A 27226-nucleotide genomic window follows, 5' to 3' on the forward strand; every position below is an offset into this window, starting at 1 on the left:
ATGGGAAAGCCTGAGAGCCCAGTGGGGACAGTGGAGCTCGCTGGCAGGTCGGGGCCGAAGCACCGAGGCTTCCTGGAGTGGGGGCTGCTTCTGCTCCTGCTCCTGGTGACAGGCGCCCTGGTGACCCTGGGCCTCCTCTACGCCAACAGCAGAGGTGAGTGGGGGCGCCCCCTCCCCGAGACCCGCCACCCAGCACCCTGCTCACTGCTGCGGGCCCCTCCCCAACCTCCGGAAGGTCTGCGTGCCCGCCCACCCCGGACGGGCGAGCCAGCAGTGTCCAATGCGGCAGGCAGGGTCTGCACCAGGGACGGAGGCTGCAGGGCTGCGCTGCAGACTGGGAAGGAGGGGCACTGACCTGCGGGGGCCGGGGTCCCCTTCCAGAAGGCTCTGCCCAGGCGTGGGCTGGCACAAGGCTAGTTCAGCAGGCTCTGAGCCGGCGGTCCTCTGGGGGACTCCTGAGAGGTGGCAGACCCGTCCCCTGCCCCATCCGTGAGGCCCCCTCCACTCCGGGCTGGAAGCGCGGCCCTGCTGCCCGGGGCGCTGCAGTTCCCGGCCGGCCCAGCAGCAGGAGCCCACGCTCCAGCGCTGGGGACCGCGGCGGCATCGCTCCCGCCAGCCGGCCTCTCCGGCCTCTCCGCGGCTGGCTGCCGGCCTGCGGAGCGGACCCCCTGGTCCTCCCCCACCCCTCTGAAGACCTGGGTCCTGGGGCCTCGTGGCTTCCCAGGCTCTGCTGAGAGCAGAATGGTGGGAGGGGCCCGGCTGGGGTCCTAGGGAGATTGGGGGGTGCTGGCCGCCCTGCGGGAGCACCCCCTCTCACAGTCTTCCCCGTCCCCACCAAGGCCCAGGTGCAGGAGCCAGGACCATCCCCCTCTCAGGTCAGCAGGCCCTGCACCGGGGCACCAGGCGGCCCAGGTCAGAGCCCAGCCGCACCCGGCTGCCCGCGTTGAGTTGGCTCCTCCAGCAGAGGGGCAGGCGGCGGGGCGCAGCTCAGGACTCGAGGATCTGCAGGAGGGGTGCTCACCAGGTGCCCTCAGCAATAGAGCAGCACAGCCTTTCTTACCAGAAAGTCCCCTCACTGGCCAGAGCCACCGGCACTGCAGCAGGACCTGCCCGGGCTGCTCCCACCCGACCGGGTGCCTGGCAGACTGTGCCAGCCGCGGCGGGCTCTGGCCCCTGCGGGCACCTATCAGCAGAGACGGACCCTGCAGTGCCCTGGGCACGGGGTGGGGGGTCGATCGCTCGCTGCCCGGAGAGCCCTGGAGAGCCCAGACCCCAGGGAGCCTCACTGGGGGCCCCTGGGCTGCGAACACCTGGTTTGGAGGCTTCCAGGGGACGGGGTGAGACCCTGGCCGCACCCCCGCCGCAGGGCTCCTCAGCTCCGTCCTGACAGGAGGGGCCTTCCCTGCCCAGCCGCCGCCGCCTCACGGCCCCCTAAACACGAGTGGGGTGCCCGCCAAGCCGCTCGGTCAGGACTCCTGCCCCGCCCCCAGAAAGGACCCGCAGCCCAGCGCGGCCTCAGGTCCCGGTTCAGCTCATTAACGGGCTCACACGCTGCTACTCATTTCTAAGCACTTTCTCGTTTCCGCTATGGTCTTTTTCATCACTTCATGATGTATTTAGGAATCATTTTTTAAATTTCTAGATGCATGGAGATTTTTCTTAATTGCCTTCTTTAACTGGTTTCTAATTTAACTGCATTGTTATCAGAAACCGTGGTTTATGTGAACCTGATTCCTTGCTGTTTGCTGAGGCTTTAGGGCTCACACAGGGCCAGGTTTATAAGTAATCCGTGTGCGCTTACAGGGAACACCCCGCCCGCCGGGGGGGAGCAGAGACACAGGGAGAGAGAGAGATCTATTCGTCAGGTCGGTCAAATCTTCTATATATTCGCTTTTTTCTATTTTCTTTTTCTTTCCATTTTTCAAAGACCCATGTGCTAAAATCTTGCCCTCTGGGGCAAACTGATAGTTGAACTAACAACTTTCCTTGTCTTTATGTCAAGTATTAATTTGCGTATTTTAAGTCTACATTGTAACGTGAACACAAATTTCGAATCAGCGTATCTTCACTGTGTGTCACTGCGTGGAGACCCTTTCTAGCTTAACAGTGCCTTTTGCCTTCATTTTTTTTTATTTAAATTCTGTTCTGCTGATACGAGTTAACATTTGCTGTCTACTTTTTCCATTCTTTTTCTTTCAAACGTTGTTTCGTTAGCTTTAGGTGCGTGTGTAGCTGGATTTTGGCCTGTCTTTTACCGGAAGGGTTTAGTTCACTGTGATCATTGAAACGCTTGTTTCTTTCTGTTCTTGCGTGCTTCTCACGCCCCTTTTGTCTTTTTTCTTGCCTTCTTTTGGGTCAATCTATTGTTTTTTCACTCTGTTTTCCCTCCACTGGCTTGGAAGTTTTATATCACTGTCTTTTTAATGCTTGTCTTAGATTTGTTCTTTTCATATTTATTCCAGAAGTTATAGATAAATCTTTTCCAGAAAACCAATTCTTTATGAAATTTAAAGCAGGAAATCCGGTGCCATGCCCGCATCCCCACCCACCCTGGAATTCTGCTCCTCGGAAACAGCCACACTCACTGTCTAGTGCAGAGGTCAGCAAACCACGGCCCAGGGACCAAACCTGGCCCCTGCCTGTTTCTGTAAATAACTTTTTATTGGAACACAGCTGTGCCCATTCATGTCTGTATTGCCTGTGGATGGTTTCACGCACCAAGAGCTAAGTTGAATAGATCAGTCTGTAGGTGGTTCACAAAGGCTAAAATACTTATTATCTGGCCTTTTACAGACAAATATTGCCAACCCCTGGCCTGGAGTGTCCCCTCATGTGTCTAAACCTTATCTTTGGACCTTCTCTCCTTGTCATCAGTGTTAGATCACTTGGCAGCATTCTTGGTTTGCGGTTAAAAACCAGGCTCCGAAGGCCGACAGCCTGGCTGGTGATGCCATCCCCACCCCCCAGCCCCACATCCCAGCCGTGTGACCTTGGAAGGCTTTCTGCTTACCTCTGTGCCTCAGTTTCCTTATCTGTAAAATGGAACAGAACAGTGCACACATGGCAGAACCTCCCTTGAGGGCTCGGTGATTTCATACATCAGGAACACTTTTAAAAATGTCTGTCATGCTGTCTGTGGCCAGGTTTAATAATAAAACACTGGACTGTGTCGCTGACTCACTGTCAGAATGGTTCCTGACATCCCGACTGGGAGGCAGATGGAAGTGCCCAGGCTTCCGCTGGCCCGGGCAGGTGTGCTGTTGCTTTGGGACAAATCCGTGCTCACCGTCACAGGAGTTCTGCGGGGGAGAGCTTCTCACAGCTGCTCTACGGGCGATAGCTGGTTCGTACTTCCTGTCCTTGTTGCTGCTCGGTTTTCTCATCATTCGGAGCTAACTTGTTTCAGTTTGTTTTTTTCCTGTCAAGTTAGTTAATCACAGGCCCATCTTCATCCATCTCAGATATCAATCTCGTGCTTATAAAACGTGTTTTAGTTCAGTGTGGGATGTCATCCCATGCGGCCTGGGCACAGGGTACTAACGGTTGGCAGATGTCACTCACGATAACATACTCTGGGTTCAAGGCCATTCAAATGACATTTCTCAGTTTCAAAGTTCTTTTCCATTCCTCTCTGACCTTCCCTTCAAACAGTTCTTAAAAACAGCCACTTTTCATCTTGCCCAGTGGTTACAAAGGTCCCAAGCTCCGATGGAAATGCCGTTCTGACAGTTCCTAACCTGGGACACGGCCCCGAACTTCGTGTGTACCGGCCCTGACCCCGCGTGACTCACCGTGCCTCCGGGGGATGCTCTCCATGCCTGAGAGCCAGCAGTTTGTAGGCAGCTATCAGGTGTGCTATGTGAAGGGGCCCGCACAAGTGTGAAGTAATTATCTTTCCAGAGCTCCACGAACCCTAGGTCTGGGTGAGCCTCACCGTCTCGCTCACCGTTCTTTTTTCACCGTCTGCGTGCGCTTCGTTCTTGGTGTAGACCCAGATCCCCGCCTGCGTCGCGGTCTTCCTGAAGAGCTTCCTTGAGCACCTGTTGCGGTGCGAGTGTGCTGGGAAGAACTCTCTCGGCTTTCATTTGTCTGGGAAAGCCTTTATTTCATTTGCATTTTGAAAGCTACTTGCTCCGGGCATAGAATCTGGGTTGACAAGGTTTTTCCCTCTCAGTCGCTCTGCTGCCTTCTGGCCCACGTGGCTTCTGACGAGGAGCCTGCTGTACTTCCCAGCTTCGCCCCCCCACCAGTAGGTGCCTCCCTTTCGGGGCCTCCCTCAAGATGCTCTCTTTATCTTTGGTTTACAGCAGTTGGCTGTGCCTAGATGCATTTTTCTTGGCCTTTTTTCCCTAACTGAAGTACCGTCAGTAACCATGCATCCGTTTCTGGTGTGCAGCACCCTGTCCCAGTCAGGCATATGCATACATGCATTCATTTTCACACTCATTTTCATAAAGGTTATTACGAGATACTGAATTTCTTGTGCCATACAGAAGCCATTTTTTAAATCTATTTTTATATACAGTAGCTAACATTTGCAAATCTTCTTTGTCTTTGTTTTTAATTTTTATTTCTTTCAATAATTCAAACACGTTTGGGTTATTTCTGCACTGGCTGGCTGTTGCTGCCTGACAAACCACTCCAACACTCAGGGGCATAAAACAAGAGCTATTTGTCACGACACACCTGGGACGGCCGGGGCCCGCTGCTGAGGGTCAGGCCCAGTGCCGTGAATCTCACCCTCCTCCGAGGACCAGCAAGCACACCCCTCTCCTTGCAGAAGTTCGAGGGGACAGGAGAACACACACAGGCCTCGGAGGGCCTAGGCTCAGAAGCGGAGTACTTCATTTCCACCTCATTCTATTCCCAGAGCCACAGGGGCAAACCCACAGTGAGGAGCGGGAGGAAGGCTCTCTGCCCCTCAGTGGGAGCAGCTGCACATCCACGTGCGAAGGCACGGAGCCAGAGAGGCATCGAGGTTCCCGGCCTGTGATGCCAGCTTCCACACATTCTGGATCAGATAATCCCAAAATATGAAGGACTGGGGCTCCAGTCCTGCGGTTTGCTGTTTCTCACTCACGGAAGCCTCCTCTCATACAGCCAAGTTTACGTTCAGATCGGCGTTACCTGCGAGAACCCCAGGTCCCTCAGGCTGAGGTTTCCCTCCAGGGGACGTGTGTGTGCGCCTCCATCAGGCGCGCTGGGGCGCTGCCGGCCTGGGGCTGCTGAACATTAACTTCCCGGCTTGGGGTTTCCTTGACCACAGGGTCACGTAAACTCGCAGCCCACACCAGTGTGGCAACCAGCCTGCGAGCATACGTTCCCCAGAGAGGATCCCAAGAGAGTTCCCCATAGCCCACTTCTGTCAGAGAGAGACACAGAGACAGAGACAGAGACAGAGAGAGACAGAGACAGAGAGAGACAGAGACAGAGAGAGAGACAGAGACAGAGACAGAGAGAGACAGAGACAGAGAGAGACAGAGACAGAGAGAGACAGAGACAGAGACAGAGAGAGACAGAGACAGAGACAGAGAGAGACAGAGACAGAGAGAGACAGAGACAGAGAGAGACAGAGAGAGACAGAGAGAGAGAGAGACAGAGACAGAGAGAGACAGAGACAGAGAGAGACAGAGAGAGACAGAGACAGAGACAGAGACAGAGACAGAGAGAGACAGAGAGAGACAGAGACAGAGAGAGACAGAGACAGAGAGAGACAGAGACAGAGACAGAGAGAGACAGAGAGAGACAGAGAGAGACAGAGACAGAGAGAGACAGAGAGAGAGACAGAGACAGAGAGAGACAGAGACAGAGACAGAGACAGAGACAGGAAGAAGAAACAACTTGCTCACATCAAGGTTAGCCTCTAGGAGGACAAGACTTTCAAAGGGAACATCAGTTTGGTTTTTCTTTTAATATAGACAGTCTACGTGCAAATAATTAGCACATTACAGAAGTTATTCAAGCAAACGTCAAAAGAACAAAGAGTAGCCAGGTGTCCCTTGGCTACAGGGAGAGCTGCTGGGAGCTGATGGGGAGAGACCCCTGCTTGTGGCCTGTCTGCTTCGTGCCCTGTTGACCCCATTTCGGCGTCAGGGGATGATGTCGCTTCTATGCAGCCTTTGTGTCGCAGGCCTCGTTGGTCTGGTTTTCCTCTTGCTCAGAAATATGGAGCGTTTGGATGAGGTTACACACGGGGGCTGGCAGCCCAAACCTCGCCCCTTGCTGGTGACTGGCCTCGGGCGCACCGCCCCACGTGCCCGCCAGGTCTCTCATCAGGAGATGGAGGTGGCGACACGCGCGAGCTTCTTGTGACAATTAGGCAAGGCGGCGTAAGGTAAAGGGTGATGAGCAAAACACGACTGCCCCGTCTAATTCAGTTTTGGAAGTGTCACCTCCAGAGCCCACTGTGTCCTCCGGCCAGTCCTGAGCTGGAGCATCTGGTAAACTTAGCCCCGGAACCTCCCCCAACCAGAAGGCTGGCAGCTGCCGAGGACGCGGGGGGACGTGGCCCCTGCGGTGCTGGTCGTTTGTTCTGGTTTTCTCTGACCAGCCAGGGAGCAGATCCACCGGAGGCACTGCCGGGTCCCCACCACACTTCACTCACCCCATTTCCCCTGAGTTTCCCTTCCTGGGCCCCATGGTTCCTTCCCGCCAACCTGGCCTCCGACCGGCCGCCTGTTCCTTCTGCGGGAAGCCTTTCTTAGCATGTGTTGTGCTGAGTGCACAATGAAGACACATCCCCGCAGCCTTTACCTGCGGTGTCTGCTTCGCTCTCGCCGCATCCTTTCTAAGTTGGCGGTCTGTTTCCTTCGAGGGTCTGTGCCACCGTCTTCCGACCTCCATCCTTCATGACGAGAAGCCAGCCATGCCTCTTTCTGCTGCCCCCCTGATGTAATGTCCTCTCCCTGCGCTGGCTGCTTCTCTCCCTCTGGTTCTCGGGGAGCTGCCCGTGGTGCGGCTACATGTGTGGCTTTCTCCGTGCTCATGCTGCTTGGAATCGACGGCACTTCTTGCATCTGTAGGTGTATGTCTTTCGTCAGTTTTGAGAAATTCCTGGCCATCATCTCTTCAACGAATGCCCTGACTCATACAGTCTTCCTCTGGGGCTCCAGCTACACAAATGTTAAGCCATTTAATATGGTTCCGCAGGTCTCAGATCCTCTACTCAGGTTGTTTCAAAAGTCATTTTTCTAAATTTTGAAGCAGTTTTAGGTTTACAGAATTATTACTAGAGAACACGGAGTTCCCACTTACACCACACCCCCTCCTCCCCACCCCTACCCCAGGCCCCACCCCCAGGCCCCTCCTCCCCGCTCCCCTCCTCCCCACGCCCCCTCCTCCTGGCGCCCATCCTCCCCACAGCCCCCTCCTCCCCACAGCCCTCCTCCCCCTCTGCTCAGATTTGAGCTCTACTGGGCTACCCATGTCCTGACTCCCTGGTGCCCAGCCCTCACTAGGTGACAGCCCCATGCAGGGACCCCCCCGGAGCACCCCGGACTCCCCACTGCAGGAGAATGCCAGTGCCGTCCCAGGAACAGGTGGCTGGAGTCGGAGAGCTGAGTGCTGTGTTTCTCCCCAGGGAAGCAGCTGCCACTCTTTACTAGCCGGCTTTGCTTCTCAAAGGAAAAGAAGACCATTATAAAACGAGCATCCAGAGGTAGCCCTGCCTTCCCTACCAACATGCCTGAGCGGCGGGCTAGGGAACTGCACCCCCATGGTCCGGGCCACCAGTGGAGGGCCGGGGAGCTGGCAGTCAGGCCCGGGGTGTGCAGCAGGAGGGTGGGGCCACAGAGTCCATGGGAAGAGAGGACAGAGGCAGGGATGCTGGACGCAGGCTGCCTCCTGGGCACCTGGGAGCCAGTAGGAGTCACGCTGCTCCTGGATCTTGGGCGCTGCTCCTGAGGGCCGGCAGGTACACATTGATACAACCAGCTGGCGAGGGGGTGGGGTGGCTGGGAGAGAGTAAGGGCGTGCAAAGGCGGGGCAGCACAGGCAGGCTGCCTGGAGGAGGTGACCCCTGACAGGGTGAGAGCTGGCTGAGCAGACAGGCAGGAGGGCAGAATGGCTGGCTTCAGCCCTCCGGGGCCTGGGCAGCTGCGGAGGTCGGTGGAGGGAGAGAGTATAAAGGGTCTCCCAGGTCACTGACGAGGTCAAGCCAGAATGAGCTTTCACTCAAGGCCCCAGGCACAGGCCACCCGGGGAGCATGCGGGCTGCCCTCCAGATGCCCTCATGGCCCTGGGCTGGACCGACCACGGGGGTGGGGGTGGCACTGAGGCTCAACCCTGCCCACCCCTGTTCCTCCCCACCCCACCTGCGCCCTGACCCACCTCTCCACGTGCTCATGCTGCTCCTTGCCTGCAGACATCCAAACCCGCAAGGAGGCGGCTGAAGTCTGCACCACCCCTGGCTGCGTGATGGCAGGTAAGGCCCGCTTCCCTCTCAGCCCTCCACACCCCGACCAGGGCTGGGGTCCCCCATGCTGCTGAGCGGACCCCGGGCGTGCGTGCAGGTAGGGGCTCTAGGGCAGGTGGAGGAAAGGGGTCTGCTCCCATTTCTCACCCCCACGCCCAGGCCCCCCAGGAAGCCTCCCCGCTGCCCGCTGAGGCCCCTGTGACCACGGCGAAGCTGGCGTGGGACCCCAGAGGCCCTTTTCTGCATTTACAGGAAGAAGGTCACACAAACATACACACTCTCAAGCTTTCTCCCAGGAACTTGCCTTAGAACTGGGCACCGTGTGCCCTTGTTGGCAGATAAAACACAGGGAAAATGATGCAAAGAAACGCTAGTGTAAAAACTCAGAAGTGCGCTCCAGCGAGCTCCCAGCCAAGTGGAACAGGACGCGAGGGACGGTCTGGGGTGGGGTGTCCATCCCGGCCACCTCTACTGAAAGCATTCTGCCGGGAGCCTCGGGGCCCCACTGTCCCTGCACGCCTGGGGACAAAGCCTTCCCCTCCAACAGAAAACAGACCCTGCAGACACGGTGACCAGGAGGGGGCACGAGGGGCGGGGCCAGCAGCTGAGCCTTCCTGTGTGCGGGGCAGTCTTGGCTGGGATTTGCGGGTGTGGAAATGGAGGATCAGCGAGCTCACAGGGGTCCAAGGTCGCGTGGCTAAGTGATCCCCCTGGGACTGAAATCCCTGCTTACGACCTCCCCGGGGTGACTGACTCCCAGGGGCACAGGGCTGTGACTGAACACCCCGCAGCCCATCGGGGTCTCCCCTCTCCCCGCTCCGGGACACGCAGCCGCCAGGATCCTCCAGAACATGGACCCATCCAAGGAACCGTGCAACGACTTCTACCAGTACGCGTGCGGAGGCTGGCTGCGGCGCCACGTGATCCCCGAGACCAACTCACGATACAGCATCTTCGACATCCTCCGAGACGAGCTGGAGATCATCCTCAAAGGTGGCAGCAGCCGCGCCCACGGGGGCGGCCGGTGCGCGGTGCGCCTGCTCGGCTCTCGGGGCGGGGCGGGGGGACGACTGTGCGCCTGGCCACGGTGGGGAGGGGGCACAGCCCGCCGAGCCCGCCCCGGTCCAGCGGGCACAGGGGAGAGGGTCCCCCTGGGATAAAGGCCCCGCAGGGCTAGAGGGACCGCCTCTGACTCAGTGTGGCAGGGGCAGGGGCCCCGCAGGAGCCACTTCAGGCCAGTGTCCGGCTTTCTCCTCGCCCGCAGGGGTGCTGGAGAATCCCGCCTCCGAGGACCGGCCAGCCGTGCAGAAGGCCAAGACGCTGTACCGCTCCTGCGTGAACGAGAGTGAGTGGGGGGGGGGGGCTGCCGCCAGCCCCGGGACCCCACGGCCCTGCTGCAGAGCAGGGCGGAGTGGCCGCCACTCCAAACTGACACCAGGGGGCTGTGTGCTGCCCTGACCTGGCTGCTGGCTCCAGGCTCCCTCTGGGGCACGGACTTACTGCCAGCTGCCCATGACCAGCTCACACCCTGATGTCAGCAGGCCGCACTGTATTCAGGCAGGAGGAAGACAGTGGGGGGCCTGCTGGGAGCCCCAGGGAATGTGCATGTGCGTGTGTGCACGTGTGTGCGTGCACGTGTGCATGCGTCTGCATGTGTGTGTGCACGCGTGTGTGTGCGTGCGTGTGTTAAAATGCCTGTTCATGACACATGTGAAAGACAGTGAGGCAGACTGTTCAGGGCCATCTCAACAGGTGCAGGACCACTGCAGTGGGGTTTTGCAAGAGGGGCAGGGGATGTGGCTCCACTCCAGATGCAGTGTGGGCAGGTGGGGAGGCGTGGCCCCAGAGCAGGTGGCGCTCGCACAACGGAAAATCACTGAAAGGAGACATCCGCAACGGGGTGGGGTGCAGATCTGGTTAAACGAAGCTAATAGGGTTCATGCTGAAGGCAGACAGGTGGTCAGAAGTCACTGGGGGGACAGAGGGCCAAGGACCCTGATCAGCTCTCCAGAGGGGTCAGACTCGCAGCGGGGAGTTCTGGTTCAAATGACTGCACAGAGTTCTTGCTAAAACTGCGTTTAGCAAGACGGGCCCAGCCTGACTGACGTCTGGTCAAGAATCTTTGCCAGCGTCAGTGTGTGTGCGTGTGTGTGTGTGTGTGTGTGGGTCTGTTGATGTGTATATATGTCTGTGTGTATGTGTTTGTGGGTAGGCATATGTGTGCATGTGTGTGTATATGTCTCTGTGTCTATGTAGGAACGTGTGTCTTTGTATGTATGTGTACGTATGTCTGCATGTGTGTGTATGTGTATACGTGTGTGTGTGTATGTGTCTTATGTGTGTATGTCCGTCTGTGTGTAAGTTTGCATGTGTATGCATATGTCTGTGTGTGTCTGTGTGTATGTGTCTTATGTGTGTATGTCCGTCTGTGTGTAAGTTTGCATGTGTATGCATATGTCTGTGTGTGTCTGTGTGTATGTGTCTTATGTGTGTATGTCCGTCTGTGTGTAAGTTTGCATGTGTATGCATATGTCTGTGTGTGTCTGTTTGTATGTGTCTTATGTGTGTATGTCCGTCTGTGTGTAAGTTTGCATGTGTATGCATATGTCTGTGTGTGTCTGTGTGTATGTGTCTTATGTGTGTATGTCCGTCTGTGTGTAAGTTTGCATGTGTATGCATATGTCTGTACTCTGGGGGGACTGCTTCCCTCTCCTTGGCACCGGGGTTCGAGGCTATTTCCTTGAGGGTCTCCCAGAGGGCGAGGTTTCTTTCCGGGCACCCGACGGTAGGGACTGCAGCGTTCTCAAGGGTGTCTCTGTGGGGTCCCCGGCTTGCGCACTTCTCCCCGTGGGAGGAGAGGGTCACTTCATCCAGTCTGGCCAGTACCTGCCAGGTGAAGGTGATGTCCTGTGTTCCCACCTTTCGGGAAGGTTGGCTAGAGAGACTGAATGTACAAAAAGATGGTGGCCAGACCATGTATAGAAACACAACTCTGAGCCACAGTCTGCAGCCAGAAGGCCCATCCGTCACCTACAGGAACCAGCCAGGAAGCTGAACAGTAACTCCTGTAACCATCAGCCCAAGACGGCCGGGACTTAACCCATCACTGGCGGCTCCCTGAGTTCAGTCCCTGCTTCCGACTCAGGACCAAAAAAAGAAAGTTCACTGCTCCCCCACCGGCCACATGGGACACCCTGCTTCTAGTGAGCCTCGGAGCTCACCCAGGCCCACGGCCCGTCTCATCGAGTCTCCCCAGATCAAGTGGCCAGGCCAGGCCCTCCTTCACCTCTGCCCCTCTGTGGGCCACCTTTCTTCCCCCCTTCACTTGGTTCTTGACTGAAGTTCTCCCAGACTTCCTGCCAGATCAACATCACGCGGGGAAAGTTATGTTTTGTCCTCTGTCCAGTGTGTGCTGGAGATGGTGGTCTTGAGGGCTTCCCAGCCGGGTTGGTCCCTCACCCCTGCAGAGCACACAATACTCTGCCCCTTTCAGAGTATTGCCCAGGCCTCTCTGAGCCGCTCTGAGCTGCGCCTGCTCCTGGCCACAGGCCCCCCAGGCTGGCTCCTCACCCACCACCCGCCCGCCCGCCTGCCTTGCCTCCCGCACCCTCTGTCCTGGTGGCCCTTGTGCTTTCATCCACTCCCTGTCCCCTTTCCCGCCTGTGTCCCGTCCCTGCTCTTTCCAGGCCTCTCCAAGTCCTGCACCACAGGGTGTGACGGGAGGGCGGGGCTGTGTGCTGAGCAGGCAGCACCCCGAGGTGTGCATGAAGGCGGGTGTCACACCCACCGGGCCTCTGGTGAGGGACCGCTTCCCCCTTCCCAGGTGTGATAGAGAAGCGAGACTCGCAGCCCCTGCTGGACATCTTAGAGGCGGTGGGAGGCTGGCCGGTGGCCATGGACAAGTGGAACGAGAGCATAGGTGAGGCCAGGGCAGGGGGCACCTCGCGCAGATGGGCGGCCCTGGGCCTGGGGCTCCTCGGAGCCGAGGCCTTCCAGGCCCGTGCCGGGGAGTTTGCTCCCGCGGCTGGCGGGCTCCGTGGGGCTGGTCCTCTCCAGCTCTGCAGAGAGGCATCCCTTCCAGTGCCCTAGAGAGGGACCCAGGCTCCCAGCTCTCAGCACATGCTCTGCTCTCTGCACCAGGGGGCAGGGTCACCAAGTGGTCAGCAGCCCCCAGCACACAGGGGGGCTCCCCGTGGACTATCTGGGGAAGCATGACCCCGAGGCCCTCCAGTGCGCCCGCTGCCGTGAGCCTGGCAGGGGTCCCCTGTGCCCTGGAGTTCTGGGCTTAGGCCAGGCTTCACCAGCCAGCGAAGGGCTGGGCTGGGACCCGAGGGGCCCGGCGGGTCTCCAGCACAGGGCGCTGACCCCCCAGGCCCCAGGTGGGAGCTGGAGCAGCAGCTGGCCGTGATGAACGCGCAGTTCAACAAGCGTGTGCTCATCGACCTCTTCATTTGGAACGATGACCAGAACTCCAGCCAGCACATCATCTACGTACGAGCCGCGTGGGGGGCCGGGGTAGGCGGGCCCCCCGTGCCTGGCTGGGCGCTCTCGCAGCGCAGTGGGGAGATGTGGCCAGAGGGGCCGGGTGTGCCCTCAGTGTGCTCCCGGGGCCGGGTTCTTGTCCACCTCTGCTGTTCAGGGGACTGGCACTGCCACTGGTCCAGGTCGGGCCTTCTGAGGCCTGTGTCCCGACCAAGGGGCAGCCCAGGTGCCGGGATGGTCCTCGGGACCGTCTGTCCAGGCCTTCGGCACCCGGTGCAGGAAACCTGACCTCAAAGAGCCAATGCTGGCCACAGCTAGCAGGCCAAACAGGACCCTGGGTGGCACGTGCACGGCCCTCCGGGAGTGGGGAGCACAGCAAGGCATGCGGGTGGTCCGCGCACCACCCCCGCCACCCCGCAGCCCCCCACAGCCCAGCCCCAGGGCACCCGGGCCCACCGCCAGCATGCACTCCAGGTGGGCGGTGTAGGGGGCAGGGGCAGGGCTGGGAGCGCCTTGGCCAGGCTGTGGGGACCCCCCGCTCCATGCCCAGGTTCCCACACTCTGTGTCTCCAGATAGACCAGCCCACCCTGGGCATGCCGTCCCGAGAATATTACTTCAACGACGGCAACAACCAGAAGGTAAGTCAGGGCTGCCGGACCTGCCCCCTGGCGCCTTCCTGCCAGCCTCCTCTGCTCTGGGCACTGCCCTCCTCCCATCACTTCGGGCCCACCTGTGGCCCAGCTCCCTGCGTGTCCACCTGACCTTTGCCCTCAAAGCCAGCCTTTGGAGGCACCCATGCGGATCGAGCCTGGCACTGAGGGCTAGGAATGCAGATGAGGACCTCTGCCTTTGTCACCATCATAAGGGTGTCCCTGAACACCTGGAGCCAGGCTCAGGGATAAGCCCAGCCCAGCAGCCCTGAGGGGTACACGTGTCATCCCATCTCACCAGAGCCAGACTGCGGTCCCACGCTGCCAGCTCACTAAGATCCCAGCACAGGCTGCCTGGGCCCTGGGCCTGCTCCCTGAGCCATCCTGCTCCTGTACCTGGGAGGAGAGAAATGGGGAACCAGACATGCAGCAAGGCAGACAGGACAGGGCCAGCGGGGAGGAAGGATGGGGAGCAAACTGGAAAGGCAGGAGGTGACGTGACCCACAGCCAGGAAGCCACGTGGGGGGGGGGGGCCTCCTGGCAGAGGCGGGCTGTGAGCTGGGCTGTGAAGGACGGGTCCAGCCAAGAGGAAAGACAAGTGAGGCAGTGGGACGAGGAGAGCAGACCAGGGAGCCCAGCTCAGGGCCGCCGGGCCTGGGTGCCTGGAAGGGCTTGAGCCTGGCAGCCGCCGGTCAGACCAGACAGCTGCAGCCAAGCCTGGCCTGGGGGGTCAGCCCAGCCCGAGGCCAAGTCACTCGGCGGAGGTGGTTTCCGCGGCCCCTGCCTGCAGTAAGGAAAGCCCCTCCCAGACTGGCCGTGAAGAAGGCGGGTCCGAGACGGCATGCATCCTCAGGACCCAGTTCCTGGTGCCCAGGTCGACGTGAGCCTGGCTCAGGCAGCCCACCCTTGACCTTGGGCCTTTGCTGAGCAGCCACTGTGTCCCCAGCACTTTATAGACAGCCAAGCAGCCCACCAGAATAGGTCTTTGGGCCCTGGGTGAGCTCAGGGACAGGGTGACACACAGAAGGGACGGGGAGGGGAGCCCAGCCCGGCCCGAGTATCTGCACGGGGTTCCATTGTGCAGGTCTGGGAAGTAGGCACGGTCCCCCCACGGAGCTCACAGCACCCCGCCTTGCTGGGGAGTGTGAGCCCCAGCACTGAGGGCCCTGCTCTGGGGGGCACGGACCGTCCAGAACTGCACCCAACGAGTGTTCCAAGGGCTGCTCTGTGTCATGTGCCCTCCCCACCCCCACAGAGAGCTCCGTGGGGGCAAAGTGGCCGAGGCCGCCAGACGGTGTCCTGCGTCCTCTGGCCTAGGTCCGGGAAGCCTACCTGCAGCTCATGGTGTCGGTGGCCACAATGCTGCGGGCAGACCTGAATCTTCCTACGAACAGCTACCTGGTGCGGGAGGACATGGAGCACGTGCTGGAGCTGGAGACGCATCTGGCCAACGTGAGGCTGCGGCCCTGGGCGGGGTGGGGTGGGGGAAGTGTCCCCTGACCTGACCACCCCGCCCCATGTGACCACCCACCCGCCTGGTGCAGGCCACAGCCCCCCAGGAGGAGCGGCATGATGTCACCACCCTGTACTGCAAGATGGACCTGGAGGAGCTCCAGGGCAAGTTCGGTCTGAAGGTAAGGCCTGGGCCACCCGCCGCCCCTACTGCTCTCCTGTAAGCCCCAGACACACCCACCCGAGCAGGGGCCATGGAACTGGTCACCCAAACCACGACGTTTCCACGCCGGGACAGCTGGGGTCAGCTGGCTGTCTGGGGATGGGGGCCACCCGGTCTGTGAGGTGGCTGCTGTGAGGTCCCCCTTTTCTGAGCAGGTAACAGGCTGGGAAGGGCTGCAGACTTGCCCGCCTGAATTGGGCAGACCCTCACCCAGGGCTTTCTGTCCCCAAGGCCCGCTCAGAACCCCACCATAGCTCTGCCCCCCACAACCAGGCCCTTGGACCCTCCGCTCCTCTCCAGCCAGGACTTCTGCTTAGGAGCTGGGGCTGGGGAGGGGCAGCCCAGCCGAGCAGTCGGAGGGCCTCCTGCTGCAGAAGGAGGGGCCGGAACACGCTTCAGGGCCCCGCGGACCGACTGCGGCAACTGGGGGCTCAAGCCAGAGGGAGGAGGGGCCGATGGGCGAGCGCCCAGCGTCACAGGGAGAAAGGCAAGGCCGGAGGCAGGGCCCAAAGCCCTGCCTCCACGAGAAAGGCTAAGTGTCTAGAGCCATGAAACAAGATGGGAAAATTTAGGGGAGCCCCTGCCCAGGGCTCATGGCACCTGGGGCCCCAGAAGGCCCTGCGGTCCCCGCGTCCTGCCCTTCCTTCCCGGCTCCCCGCGGCGGCCTGCTGTGATGGCCCTCCCCCACACAGCCCAGTGGCTGGCCCACCCCTCAGGTAGGCACAAGGCGGGGCCAGCCCTGCTCTGGCACCAGCTCCGTCAGCGAACAAAGCACGCGAACCCTGCCTGGAGCTCGGGTCAGGGAAAGGAGAAGTGGCCTGCAGAGCGTGTCAGAGGGCAGGCAGGGGGGAGTCAAGGGCAGCCCGGAGGCTGAGTCCGAGAAGACCTGGACGAGGGCCAGGCATGGTCTTGAGGGAGGAACAGCAAGTGCTAAGGTGCTGAGGCAGGGGCTGCAGGGCGACTGGAGGAGGCCGGGGAGGGAGGGGTGGACTGCGTTGGGCCTCCAGGGCCGTCATGAAGGCACTGGCTTTGTTGGAACAGGACTTGACTCATACTGAATGGGATCTGGCTGCCGAGGAAACAGTCTAAAGGGACTGAGGGCCAGAGGCAGGCAGAGGGGTCCAGAGGGTGCAGCACAGCCCAGGCTGGACAGGGTGGCAGCCTGGGACACATGGCAGCCGAGTGCTGAGAGGGGTGGCTTCCAGATCTGTTTGGAAGGGAGAACCCACTGGCCTTGCGGACTGAATATGGAAAGGGAAAGGAGGCGCCTCAAACAGCCGGAAGGTGCGTGGAGACGGCCCTGGAGCAGGCGTGTGGGAGCGTCCAGGGACCCAGGGCTTGGGGTGTCTGGATTATAACACGTTTACCATGTTTAGAGTTGCCACACGCGCACATCCGCACAGCCATGGCTCAGCTTAGGACTTAAGCCGTTACTGATGCCCCACCGCATGTCCCCCCACCTCCCCGCAAAGCGACCACCAGCTGAATGCTCCCCCTACGAGTGTGCACCTGGCTTCTCTCGCTCTCCATTTTGTGGGTGAGACCGCATCTCACCATCCTCCCGTCGCATGTCCCCTCTCGCTCGTCACTCACGCCGATCCTAAGAACACACGGCAGTTTGAGCCCCTGGTCTACTCTTGCTGGGCCTCCGGTCAGTCCCAGCTCTGGACTTTTCTGAGCAGTGTTGCTACGCTCATTCTCGGGCACGTCTTGTGGCACGTGCACGCGCACATCCCTGTCAGGTCATAGGACAGGCGCGTGTCCAGCGTTCACGGGTCACACCAGCGTCCCTGCACAGACTCACACTCCCCAGTGCTCAGCGGGGTCCGTCCCATCCATCTCAGCCCATCTGGGATGTGCTGTGGGATCTCCATCGGGGCTGCGTCTGTCTTTCCCTGTGGCCAGCGGAGTTGACCTCTGCTTCGTGTTGACTGGCCAGCGGCGGCCCCCTTTTGTGAAGTGTCTGCTCCAGTCTGTTGCCCATTGTTTCCTGGGATCTCTGCCTTCTTCTCGCTGACGCTGAGCTCTTTGTATGTGCTGGGTGGGACCCCTTGGTCAGCTTCTGCAGAGCAGACCCCCCTCTCCGCTCAGCAGCTTGCTGTTTTACCCTGTACTGCTTCTTTTCTAAAGGAGGTTTTAAAATAGTCCTTTTTTTTAAAAAAAATGGTCCAATTTATCAACGGAACAAAGATGGGGCAAGAGTTTCGTTCTGGCTTGTGTTTTCTGTGTTCCGCTTTAGAAATCTCTGCCTGCCAAGGCCGGTCAGGTGAACAGTCCGCCTGGAGGTGGTGCTTCTGCACGCAGTGAGAAGGACGGATTGTTTCAGCTCTTCCTTGTGGCTGTCCAGACCGTCCAGCACCATTTACTGAAAAGTCTCCCTCATTAGCCATTGTGCTGTGTGCTGCTTTTGTTAAAAACTGCGTGTCTGTGTGTGTGTGTGCGCGCCTGCGTGCCTGTTTGTGTCTGTGTGTGTGCACCGGGCGTGTGCACCTGGACTTCTGACCTCTCTCCGCCTCCCTGTCTGTCCACGCGCCGGCCCCTACTGTCTCCGCTGCTGCCGTTCTGTGACACGGTTTGACATCCAATAGAACAAGTCTACCAGCTTTGTTCTCCAAGATCAAAATGATTGTTTTTGGCCTTTTGCATTTCCTTAGGAGACTCAGAGTCAGCTAGGCAATTCCACAGGCAGTCCTGCTGGGATTCTGCTGGGGACGGCCTGGAGCCTGAGCATCCATCTGGGGCAGAGCAGCGCCTTCGCAAGGCTGAGTCTCCTGATCTGTGACCCTTCTGGACGTTTACTTCTAGATATTCATGTTTTCTCTGATTTCTCTCAATATGTTTTATACTTCTCAATTTCAAGGCCGTACACATCTTTCGTGAGGTTTGCTCCTAGGTGTTTGGTTTTTTAGTATTATTGTAAGTGGTGTCATTTGGTCATTGCTCTTACCGTTGCGTTGCTAGCATCCGGAAATACTTTGTATCCAGCAGTTTTACTCGATGCACATCTTGGTTCTAAGAGTTCGTCCTTTCATGTTTTACATACACAGAATCCTGTCCTTCGTGAAAAATAAGTTTTATTTCTTCCCTTTCAATCCTGATTGACTTATTTTTTCTTGTCTTATTGAACTGGCTAGGGCTTTGAGCCTAGAGCTGGCGTCGTGACAGAAGATGCCTTGTTTCCTTCCCCAGCTCAGAGGAGAAGCCTGCAGCGTTTCGCCCTGTGATTTTGTCTGCTGGACTGGTTTCTGTTTGTTGTCACTGCTGCAGTTGTTCAGATCCTTTTATTAGATCGTGCAGTGTATCTTCTGTTTCTAATTCGCTGAGCATCTTTATCACGAGTAGTCGATTTTTAAAATTCCTTTTCTGCGTCTGTTGAGATTACCACGTGATTTTCCTTCTTTATTCAGTTACCATGGTGAATTGTATTGATTTGATCTTCAGATGCTGCGCCACACTTGTATTCGAGTTTGGCTGCGCTGCATTGTCTGTTTCATGCAGGTGTGGGTGAATCCCAATTGCTACTATTTTGCTTAGATTTTTTTGTTCCAATTACAGTAAATGAGACTGGCCTATTATTTCCTTTTTCTGCAATGTCTTTATTTTGTATTAAGGTTATTCTTGGCCTCACGACTCAGGCTGAGTTTTCTCTTTTTCCTTTCTCTGGAAAGTGAGTAAGAGTGACAGTATTTCTTTAAGAATCATGTTTTATTCGGGGTATTAATGAGGACGATAGCCCAGAATACAGCCAGTTAGTGGTGTTTTGGTTTTTCTTTTTTTTGACAGTGTGTCTTTATTAAATGTCAGATGGCATCCACCGGAGAAGCCAGATGAGTCTGGAAATTTCTGTGTGGGAATATTTTAAATTAAATAGCCAGGTTATTACATATAAAACTGTATTTTCTATTTCTTCTTTCATTTTGCTAAGTTGTGCTTCTCCCGGGAGTCTTCCGCTGTGCTCGAGCTCTCAGATAGATTGCCACAATCTCTGTTCATGGTTTGTAGGCTCGGCAGTGACGTCCGCCTTTTTCCTGATTTTGATTACCTGCACCTTCTCTGTTGCTTTTTTTTTTTCCTTCCAGGTTTAGTGAAATACAATTGATGTATAGCACTGTATACTTTTTTTTTGGCGAGGGGGAGGTAATTAGATTTTTATTTATTTATTCAGTGGAGGTACTGGGGACTGAACCTAGGACCTCATGCTTGCTAGGCATGCACTCTTGCCACTCAGCTATACCCTCCCCCTCCTCTTAGTTCTTGAATGTTCTTTGGTGAGGGCTGGGTTTCTTGGATGCCCAAGAACTATGTCTCTCTCTCCCCACTCCCTCCTTCCCCAGGGATTTAACTGGACCCTCTTCATTCAGTCTGTGCTATCCCATGTCAACATCGAGCTGCTGCCCAATGAAGAGGTGGTGGTCTATGGCGCCCCCTACCTCCAGAACCTGGAAGACATCATTGACATCTACTCAGCCAGGTGAGGCCGAGGAGGAGCCCGAGAGGCCTCGCATCTCCCCCTGCTCCCCCCTCCCCACTCCCAGCAGCTGCTCCTCTCAGGAGAGGACCCCAGAGAGCATTCACTCTGAGGCCTGAGGGACACGATGGGATAAAACGATAGTGGTCAATGGAACCCAACATGAGAGCTGTGAGCCCCTCCTGAGGCGGCCAGGGGCAGGCAGGGTGTATCCAGGGGTTGTCTTTGAAGTTTTCTGCACCACCGTGAACCCCTACTGGATGTGGAACCTGCTGCCCAAGGGCCCATGAGCCATATCCTCTCCTGGGCAGACACGACCCAGCCATTCCACCCCCGCCCTCTGCCTCCTGCCCCAGGACCATGCAGAACTACCTGGTCTGGCGCCTGGTGCTGGACCGCATCAGCAGCCTGAGCCAGCGATTCAAGGACGCACGTGCCAACTACCGCAAGGTGAGAGACACCCCACGTGCGTGGCTCTCGCCCCTGTGCCGAGCCTGGCTTGTCATTTGCTCATTTCTGACACTGAGCACCTGCTGTGGGCCAAGCGCCGAGGTCCACACTGGGGCCAGGGCCGTGATTGAGGCTGACCAGGCACCTGCCCTCATGGGGCAGTTGAACAACACTCAGTCAGCAAACTGGAGACCTACTCTCCCAAAACCAACAAGTAGGACGGGGGGCAAGGAAGAGATGCGAGCAGGGAGAGCCTCTCGGTGAGAGTGACCAGGGAGACCTTGAGGCAAGAATGACCCAGGCATGAAGAGACTGAGGGCGGGTTCCCAGGGAGCAGAAACAGCTCGTGCGGAGGTCCTGGGGCGGGGACACGGAGCCACACAGGGGGGAGGAAGGGAGGCCAAGGCGGGAGGTGCGCGGGGCAATCGTGGGCCAGGGCAGCATGGGATCCCACGTGCAGCAAAAGCCACCGAGGCGTTAAGAGTGGGAGCCAAAGCCTGATGTCCTGCAGCGTGGCCATTCTGCTGCTGGGGGGCACGGGCAGAGTGGAGGCGGTGCCACCATCCGGGTGGGGGTGGGGGTTGGACCGCGCCATCAGCAGTAGATGGAGGTGCTGACAGCAGACAGCTGAAGTGTGGATGAGGGGATGAGGACCTGCGGAGTCAGAGGGGACTCTGACATTCTTCACCAGAGATGTGGGGTGGGCAGAGGTCCAACGCTGACCAGGGAGATGGCGGCAGGACAGGTTGGGGGCAAGTCAGGCCCCCTGCCTTCCTGTTGGGCTGGAGACTCTACTGGCCAAGACTCAGGAGGGGAGCTGAGTCCCAGAGCTCAGAGGACAGAGAAGGAGTCACACTGACTTCTTAGGGGGCAGGAAACCCTGCAGCCCAAGAACCTATGGTCAGATGCCGGGCAGAGCTCCAGGCTGGCCGAGATTTGGGGCCAGAAATCTGACGGGGGACACGTTTCCATCCTGTGGCCTGTGTCCCTGGGGACAGGTTGGCAGACATCCTCATCAGACCTTGGAGATGGGAAAACCGGGGCCCAGGGAGCTGCTGGCTCTCGGCTGAGCTAGACAAGGCCCCCAAGGTCAATGCCAGCCTGTGCTCGGGGCTGGGACTGGAGTCCTTGAGAGCAGAGTCCAGCCAGGCCTGAGTGGCAGGGACGGGACAAGGAAGAACTCAGGGTGGAGCAGTGCCCCCACCCTCCCCTGACCCTAGGGTGGCCTGGGTGGGGAGCCGTCCCCTCCAAACTGCACACCCGGCCCTCGCACACCTGGGCCCAGTGTTCAAAGGGAGCCTCCGAGCTCGCCCATGTTGCACTGGCCGCTGGGCACCTGAGGCCAAGGACGGGGAGGTCGATGGCGGTGACATGGTGACATGAACGGCGGCCAGGCGCTGTACGGCACGACGGTGGAGGAGGTGCGCTGGCGGGAGTGCGTCAACTACGTCAACAGCAACATGGAGAGCGCCGTGGGCTCACTCTACGTGCGGGAGGCCTTCCCTGAGGACGGCAAGCGCGCCGTGGGTGCCTTGGCCGAGGCAGTGCGGGCGGGGGGCGGGTCACAGCTCCACCCCAGCACGGTGACCCTGGGCTCCTGGCGAGGGGAGCTGGCTCTAGCAGCACGCACGTGCTCAGTGGCGCAAGGAAGCCTCGCCTGCCCCGCAGCCCGGGCCCCCTGCCAGCCAGCGGCCCCCACCCCTGCAGGCCTGGGAAGGGCAGAAACTGTACAGGGTGTGCGTGCAGGGGCTGGCGGGCCCGAGGCCCACCTCGGACACAGTGCAGCAGCGGGGACCCTGTCCCGGGGGCCGTAGCCCACCCCCAACCCCCAGCACATTCGGGGCGGCCCACACGAGGCTTTAGGCCCGCCCCCTGCAGACCCCAGTGCTGGCCTTCCAGGCAGCAGGGCCGTGCACTCCCCCAGGTCAGAGAGCTCATCAGCAAGATGCGGGCAGTGTTCCTGGAGACCCTGGACGAGCTGAGCTGGATGGACGAGTCATCCAAGAAGAAAGCCAAGGAAAAGGTGGGCGGGGGCTGGAGTCCCCCGGCCAGGGCCTCCTGCCAGGAGAGGGCAGCCCCAGCGCGAGGGGCTGGGGTGAGGGTCTCCACACCCACTTCAGACACGAGGACAGTGAGCCTGGGCGGCTCGCTCAGGAAGGGACTGTGGGCAGAGGCGAGACCAAAGCGAGGCCCAGGAGACCCCCAGCACTCGGGGGTGGCCACGGACACAGGGAACAGGAGCCCCTCGGGGCCAGGGTGACAAACAGAGCTGAGCAGCTCTGCCTGGCCTCCTCCCCAGACCCGTGGCTGGCTGGCGGGCACAGAAGCTCAGTCTCTGGTTGCACCCTTCCACATTCTGTCCCCATTAATGTCCCCACAGCCTGCACGGAGTGCTCAGTCCCTTAGCCCTTTACCCACATGGCAGGGGCGGGGAGGGCACAGCCAGGATGCTCTCTGTGTGGCAGGCACGGACCGGCCCCCCACCTCCTCCCCAGGCCATGAGCATCCGGGAGCAGATTGGGTACCCCGACTACATCCTGGAGGAGAAGAACAGACACCTGGATGAGGAGTATTCCAAAGTGTGCCCCATCCCCAGCCGGGGTGCCCCCAAGAGCCCCGTCCCCTCGCCCCCACCCAGCCTGCCCCGAACCAGCCCCCATGGACCATGGGCCCTCAACTACCTGAGGGGTAGTTTTCCATCACTAACTCAGCCACCTAGCCACCTGCTGGGGTCCTAGCATTACCTTTTGTTACCGACGGGGAAACTGAGGCCAGGAGGGACTGGGGTCTCCCCCACGCACGTAAATGTGCGGAGCCTGGGCTGGCCCCAGTCCCCCTGCACCCAGAGCCTGTGGGCTGCGTGTGGGCCTGCCTGGTGGGTCCCAAGGCCAGTCCCCAGCTGCCCTTGACCACGCCCTGCCCCAGGCCCCTGAAGGACCCCACACACATGCCCGTAAGTGACCACCCCTCTCCTGTAGCTGAACTTCTCGGAGGACCTGTACTTTGAGAACGGTCTGCAGAACCTCAAGGCTGGCGCCCAGCGAAGCCTTAAGAAGCTTCGGGAAAAGGTGGACCAGAACGTGTGAGTGGCGCCAGCATGTGGGCACCGATGGGCCAGGACAGCTGGGGACGGCAGTGGGTCTGACTCAAAGCCCACTGCCCACCTTCTGCTGATGGGGCCCCAGGGACGTGCCAGATCTCTGGATTGGCCCAGACCTGCCCTGGCTGTTGGCGGCGCTGGGCCCGTGGCGTGGCTGCTATGGCTGGGCCCACGGGGTGGGTTCTGGTCAGCAGAGTAGGGGGCCCTGAGGGGAGGGCCCCCAGAGACTGGGGCTCTAGGTGACCTTCTTGTTGCTCACAGCTGGATCATCGGAGCTGCCGTGGTTAACGCCTTCTACTCCCCAAACCGAAACCAGATTGGTACGTTCCCCACCTGCCCCCATCCCTCCAGTGCCAGAGGAGACTGGAGGCAGCATAGGATGGTACAAGGATCCAGAGTCCTGGGTCAGCCACATACTAGCCCTGCCCTTCTGGCTTCTGAGCCTCGGTCTTCTCCTCTGTAAAATGGGGGTGTGTGCTGTAACCTCTCCCCCCTGGGCTGCGGGGTTGAAGACAGGACTCCTAGAGGTGCCCACCCTGAGCTGGGGCACAGATGTGCGCTCTCACAGTTTATTCTGCCCTCCCCAACCCCGCCGGAGCAGTGTTTCCCGCCGGCATCCTCCAGCCCCCTTTCTTCAGCAAGGAGCAGCCACAGGCCTTGAACTTCGGGGGCATTGGGATGGTGATCGGGCACGAGATCATCCACGGCTTTGACGACAACGGTAGGGGCTGCCTGGGGGTCAGAGCTGCACCTCAAAGTCACAAACGCACCCCTCCCGCTGCAGGGCGGGGCCCCTGCCTGGATCCAGGGGCCTCCGGCTGCACCCCAGGGAGGCTGGCTTTCCCACGGGGCTAAACCACAGGGACCCTCAGAGGGCACGTGCTGGAGGACCCTCCCCAGGGTCCCTGTGCCCCCCTCACCTGGGGTTTACAGAGTTTGGACATCCCAGCAAGGGTCAAGAGTGCACAGTGCCTGCAGGATCCTGGAACCCGAGCCCCCAGGCCCTGATCTCGGGGTGGCACAGACACCACTGATGCCTTTCCTCCCCAAGCCTGAGCAGCCCCTCAGAGGCCCGTTTTCTCCCACAAACATGAGCCCTAGACACTGGGGTTCCCGGGAGGGCATTTGGGAGAGGCCCCGAGGGCAGCCCCCCTGCCCCCACCCCCCAGGCCGGAACTTCGACAAGGATGGCAACATGCTGGACTGGTGGAGCAACTTCTCTGCCCAGCACTTCCAGCAGCAGTCGGAGTGCATGGTCCACCAGTACGGGAACTACTCCTGGGATGTGGCTGAAGATCAAAACGTGAGCCCCCACCGCCCGCAACCCGCGCCGCAGCCCTGGCCCAGGGAGAGGGCAGGGGAGGGGCGCCCAGGCTGCCCCGCCATCCTGTCTCCTGCGAGCAGGTGAACGGCTTCAGCACGCTCGGGGAGAACATCGCCGACAATGGAGGGCTGCGGCAGGCCTACAAGGTGGGTCCGTGCGGGGGCCCCTCAAGGAGGCTAGGAAGGAAGCAACTGGGCCCAGGTTACCCGTCAGCCTCAGCAGCACCCCTGCACCTACAGCCTCGGGCACTGGGCGTCTGGAGACCATTCTGGGTGGGTGCCATATGGCAGGATGCCTAGGCGGTGAGTCCCCACAGAGCCCCGCCGGTGTCGTTCTCAGATGGCCACTGAGTCATCAAGACAGGGAGCCCTCGTCTCTGGGGGTACCCAGAGGGCCCTGCACAGCAGAGGCAGGACCCCCACCAGGGTAGGCCCGGGAGCCAGACCTCCATTCTGCCCTGATCCAAGGACTCCGGAGCCCTGGCCAGGCTGGTGCTGCCCCCAGGAGGGAGGGCAGGCCTGGGCCCAGCCCCCACTTGGTGCCCGCAGGCTTACCTGAAGTGGATGGCAGAGGGCGGCAAGGATCGGCAGCTGCCAGGACTGGAGCTGACTTACACCCAGCTGTTCTTCGTCAGCTATGCCCAGGCAGGAGCCCGAGCCCCCGTCCCACCTGCCCCCACACCGGCCAGGAACTGGCTCCCAGCTCAGATCCTCGGAGAGCCCTGGCTGCGGGGTGCCTCCGGGGATACCGTGGGCAGGCAAGCTAGGCAGAACCAGAATTCCCGTGCCAGGAAGGCTTCCTCGGGCAAAAGGATGGCAGGGGCGCTGGAGCTGGGGAAGATGTAGCTGCAGAGGGGGGGAAGGATCAGCTGGCTTCCCTCTCCCCACCCAGGAGAGCGCAGCTGGGGCCTGGCAGGAGGCGCTGGACCACACTCCATCCCTGCCACAGCCCGCTGGGCGCCCCACCTCCTGGCCCTCAGGCCGGGGCAGCCCCCTCCAGTATCCCCTCAGGTCCCCCCTTACCCCTCCTCCCATCCCCCCAGGCCTGCCCCACCCACCGCGTCCCGCAGCCATGCCTCTCGTGACCCCCCCCCCAGGTGTGGTGCGGGTCCTACCGGCCAGAGTTCGCCGTCCAGTCCATCAAGACTGACGTCCACAGCCCCCTGAAGTACAGGCAAGTGGCCCTCGGTTCCCCGCGCCCAGCGCCTGCTCTGGCACCCTCTTAGGCCCCTCCGTCCACCCGCAGGGTGCTGGGCTCACTGCAAAACCTGGCCGCATTCGCGGATGCGTTCCACTGTGCCCCGGGCACCCCCATGCACCCGAAGGTGCGATGCCGCATCTGGTAGCCAAGGCCAAGCCACGCTGTGCAGCCCACGGCCACCCGCCACCAGGAGGTGACTGGTCCTCGCGGAGACAGTGCAGCTGGTGGGGACCCGGCGTGCGCCCCGCGCCCAGTGGCCGACCCGCACCACTCCCTGCCTCCGCGCCCGGCCTGGAGTGCAGCCGCCACCCTGGACCATCGGGGGTGACCATCAGGATAAGCGCAACCCAGCCCAGCGCCCCCTCCGCCGCCCACCGCAGCCCCGTAGACACGGTTATCAGTCTTCCGCCCGCTCTCCAAAGCGCGTCCTCCTCAGTTGTCCACAAGCTTCAGATTTGATCTAAGTAAATGCTTTAAAGAAGCCGTTGGCTGCTGTGTTTGTGTGGCAGTGCCCAGGAAGGGCAGTCAGGGTGACAGGACCCCAGAAAGTGCCCAGTTCTCCTGGGCTGCACCAGGCTCTGCCGCTTGCTGACTGCTTCAACCAGGAGGCGGTGGGCATTCCTGACAGTCTCCCCAGGGTCTTTGTGCTGGGGACACAGCACTGAGCAGGATGCCCCCGGATGCCCGCCCTGGGGGACCACGTTTAAGGGGGAGGAGCTACTGATTCAGGAAGGAGCGGAGGTCCAGGAGGTGGGCACAGGGGACCCGAGACGCAGCCCAGAATCTGGATTTGGGGTTTTGTGTAACTGGGAGCCAGTGAGCTTAACCCGCTGCAACCCTGTCACCTGCCCTGAGTTTTTAAATAACCACAGAGACTGTCTGTTGGGGGAAGGGGAGAGCAGAGAGGTCAGCTGGAAGGCCACTGTGGCCATCCAGGCCTGGGCCAGGGGACACAGGGGAGGTGCTGAGAAGGCCATGCGAACTCACTCAGACGAGAGGGCCCCTGAGGGGAGCGGGACAGGAGTTCTGCCTGTTGCCCCATCATATGTGGCATCCGCACTGGGGGAGCTGGACGTTCCAGCTAGTCCAAGACTCGCCCCCAGGCCAACCACGCCCAGGAGGGCACAAATGATGATTCTCACATGAGTGAAGGTCCTTCCCGCAGAGCAGCCCTTTCCCTGAAAGTCCCTGACCATCCACCAGACCCCAGTGCGTGGAACAGAAACCATCCCCTCCCTGGAAAGCCAGTTAGCTCCCACCAGACGGGAGTTCTGACCTCGGCCCCTCAGGCAGGGCTCCCACCTGGGGCCTGGGCAGTTTCCTCACCGTCAGACAGAGCCCATCCCTGCCCTGGTCTCCCACACCCTGGGCCTGTTCTCAGCCCCCTGACCCGCATGTGCCAAAGGTGTGCAGTCTCCAGGAAGGCTGCGGGGGCATGTCAACAACCCCCAACTCGCCAGGG

General features: G+C 59.9%; 1 protein-coding gene across 1 annotated transcript; it reads left to right on the forward strand.

The window, feature by feature from the left end:
- MMEL1 (membrane metalloendopeptidase like 1) lies at window positions 1-27226 on the forward strand. The gene is made up of 23 exons (XM_074375976.1): window positions 1-154; window positions 7580-7657; window positions 8363-8422; window positions 9245-9406; window positions 9678-9758; window positions 12237-12332; window positions 12786-12904; window positions 13469-13534; window positions 14865-14999; window positions 15092-15181; window positions 19557-19693; window positions 20047-20140; window positions 21535-21663; window positions 22065-22163; window positions 22636-22719; window positions 23119-23222; window positions 23502-23560; window positions 23842-23961; window positions 24410-24543; window positions 24645-24710; window positions 25113-25208; window positions 25661-25737; window positions 25810-27226. Exons 1-23 carry the CDS (start codon window positions 1-3, stop codon window positions 25907-25909), a joined length of 2340 nt encoding a protein of 779 aa, XP_074232077.1. The 3' UTR covers window positions 25910-27226.

This window comes from Camelus bactrianus, chromosome 13, assembly GCF_048773025.1.
Source record: "Camelus bactrianus isolate YW-2024 breed Bactrian camel chromosome 13, ASM4877302v1, whole genome shotgun sequence".
Taxonomy (NCBI): Eukaryota; Metazoa; Chordata; class Mammalia; order Artiodactyla; family Camelidae; genus Camelus; species Camelus bactrianus.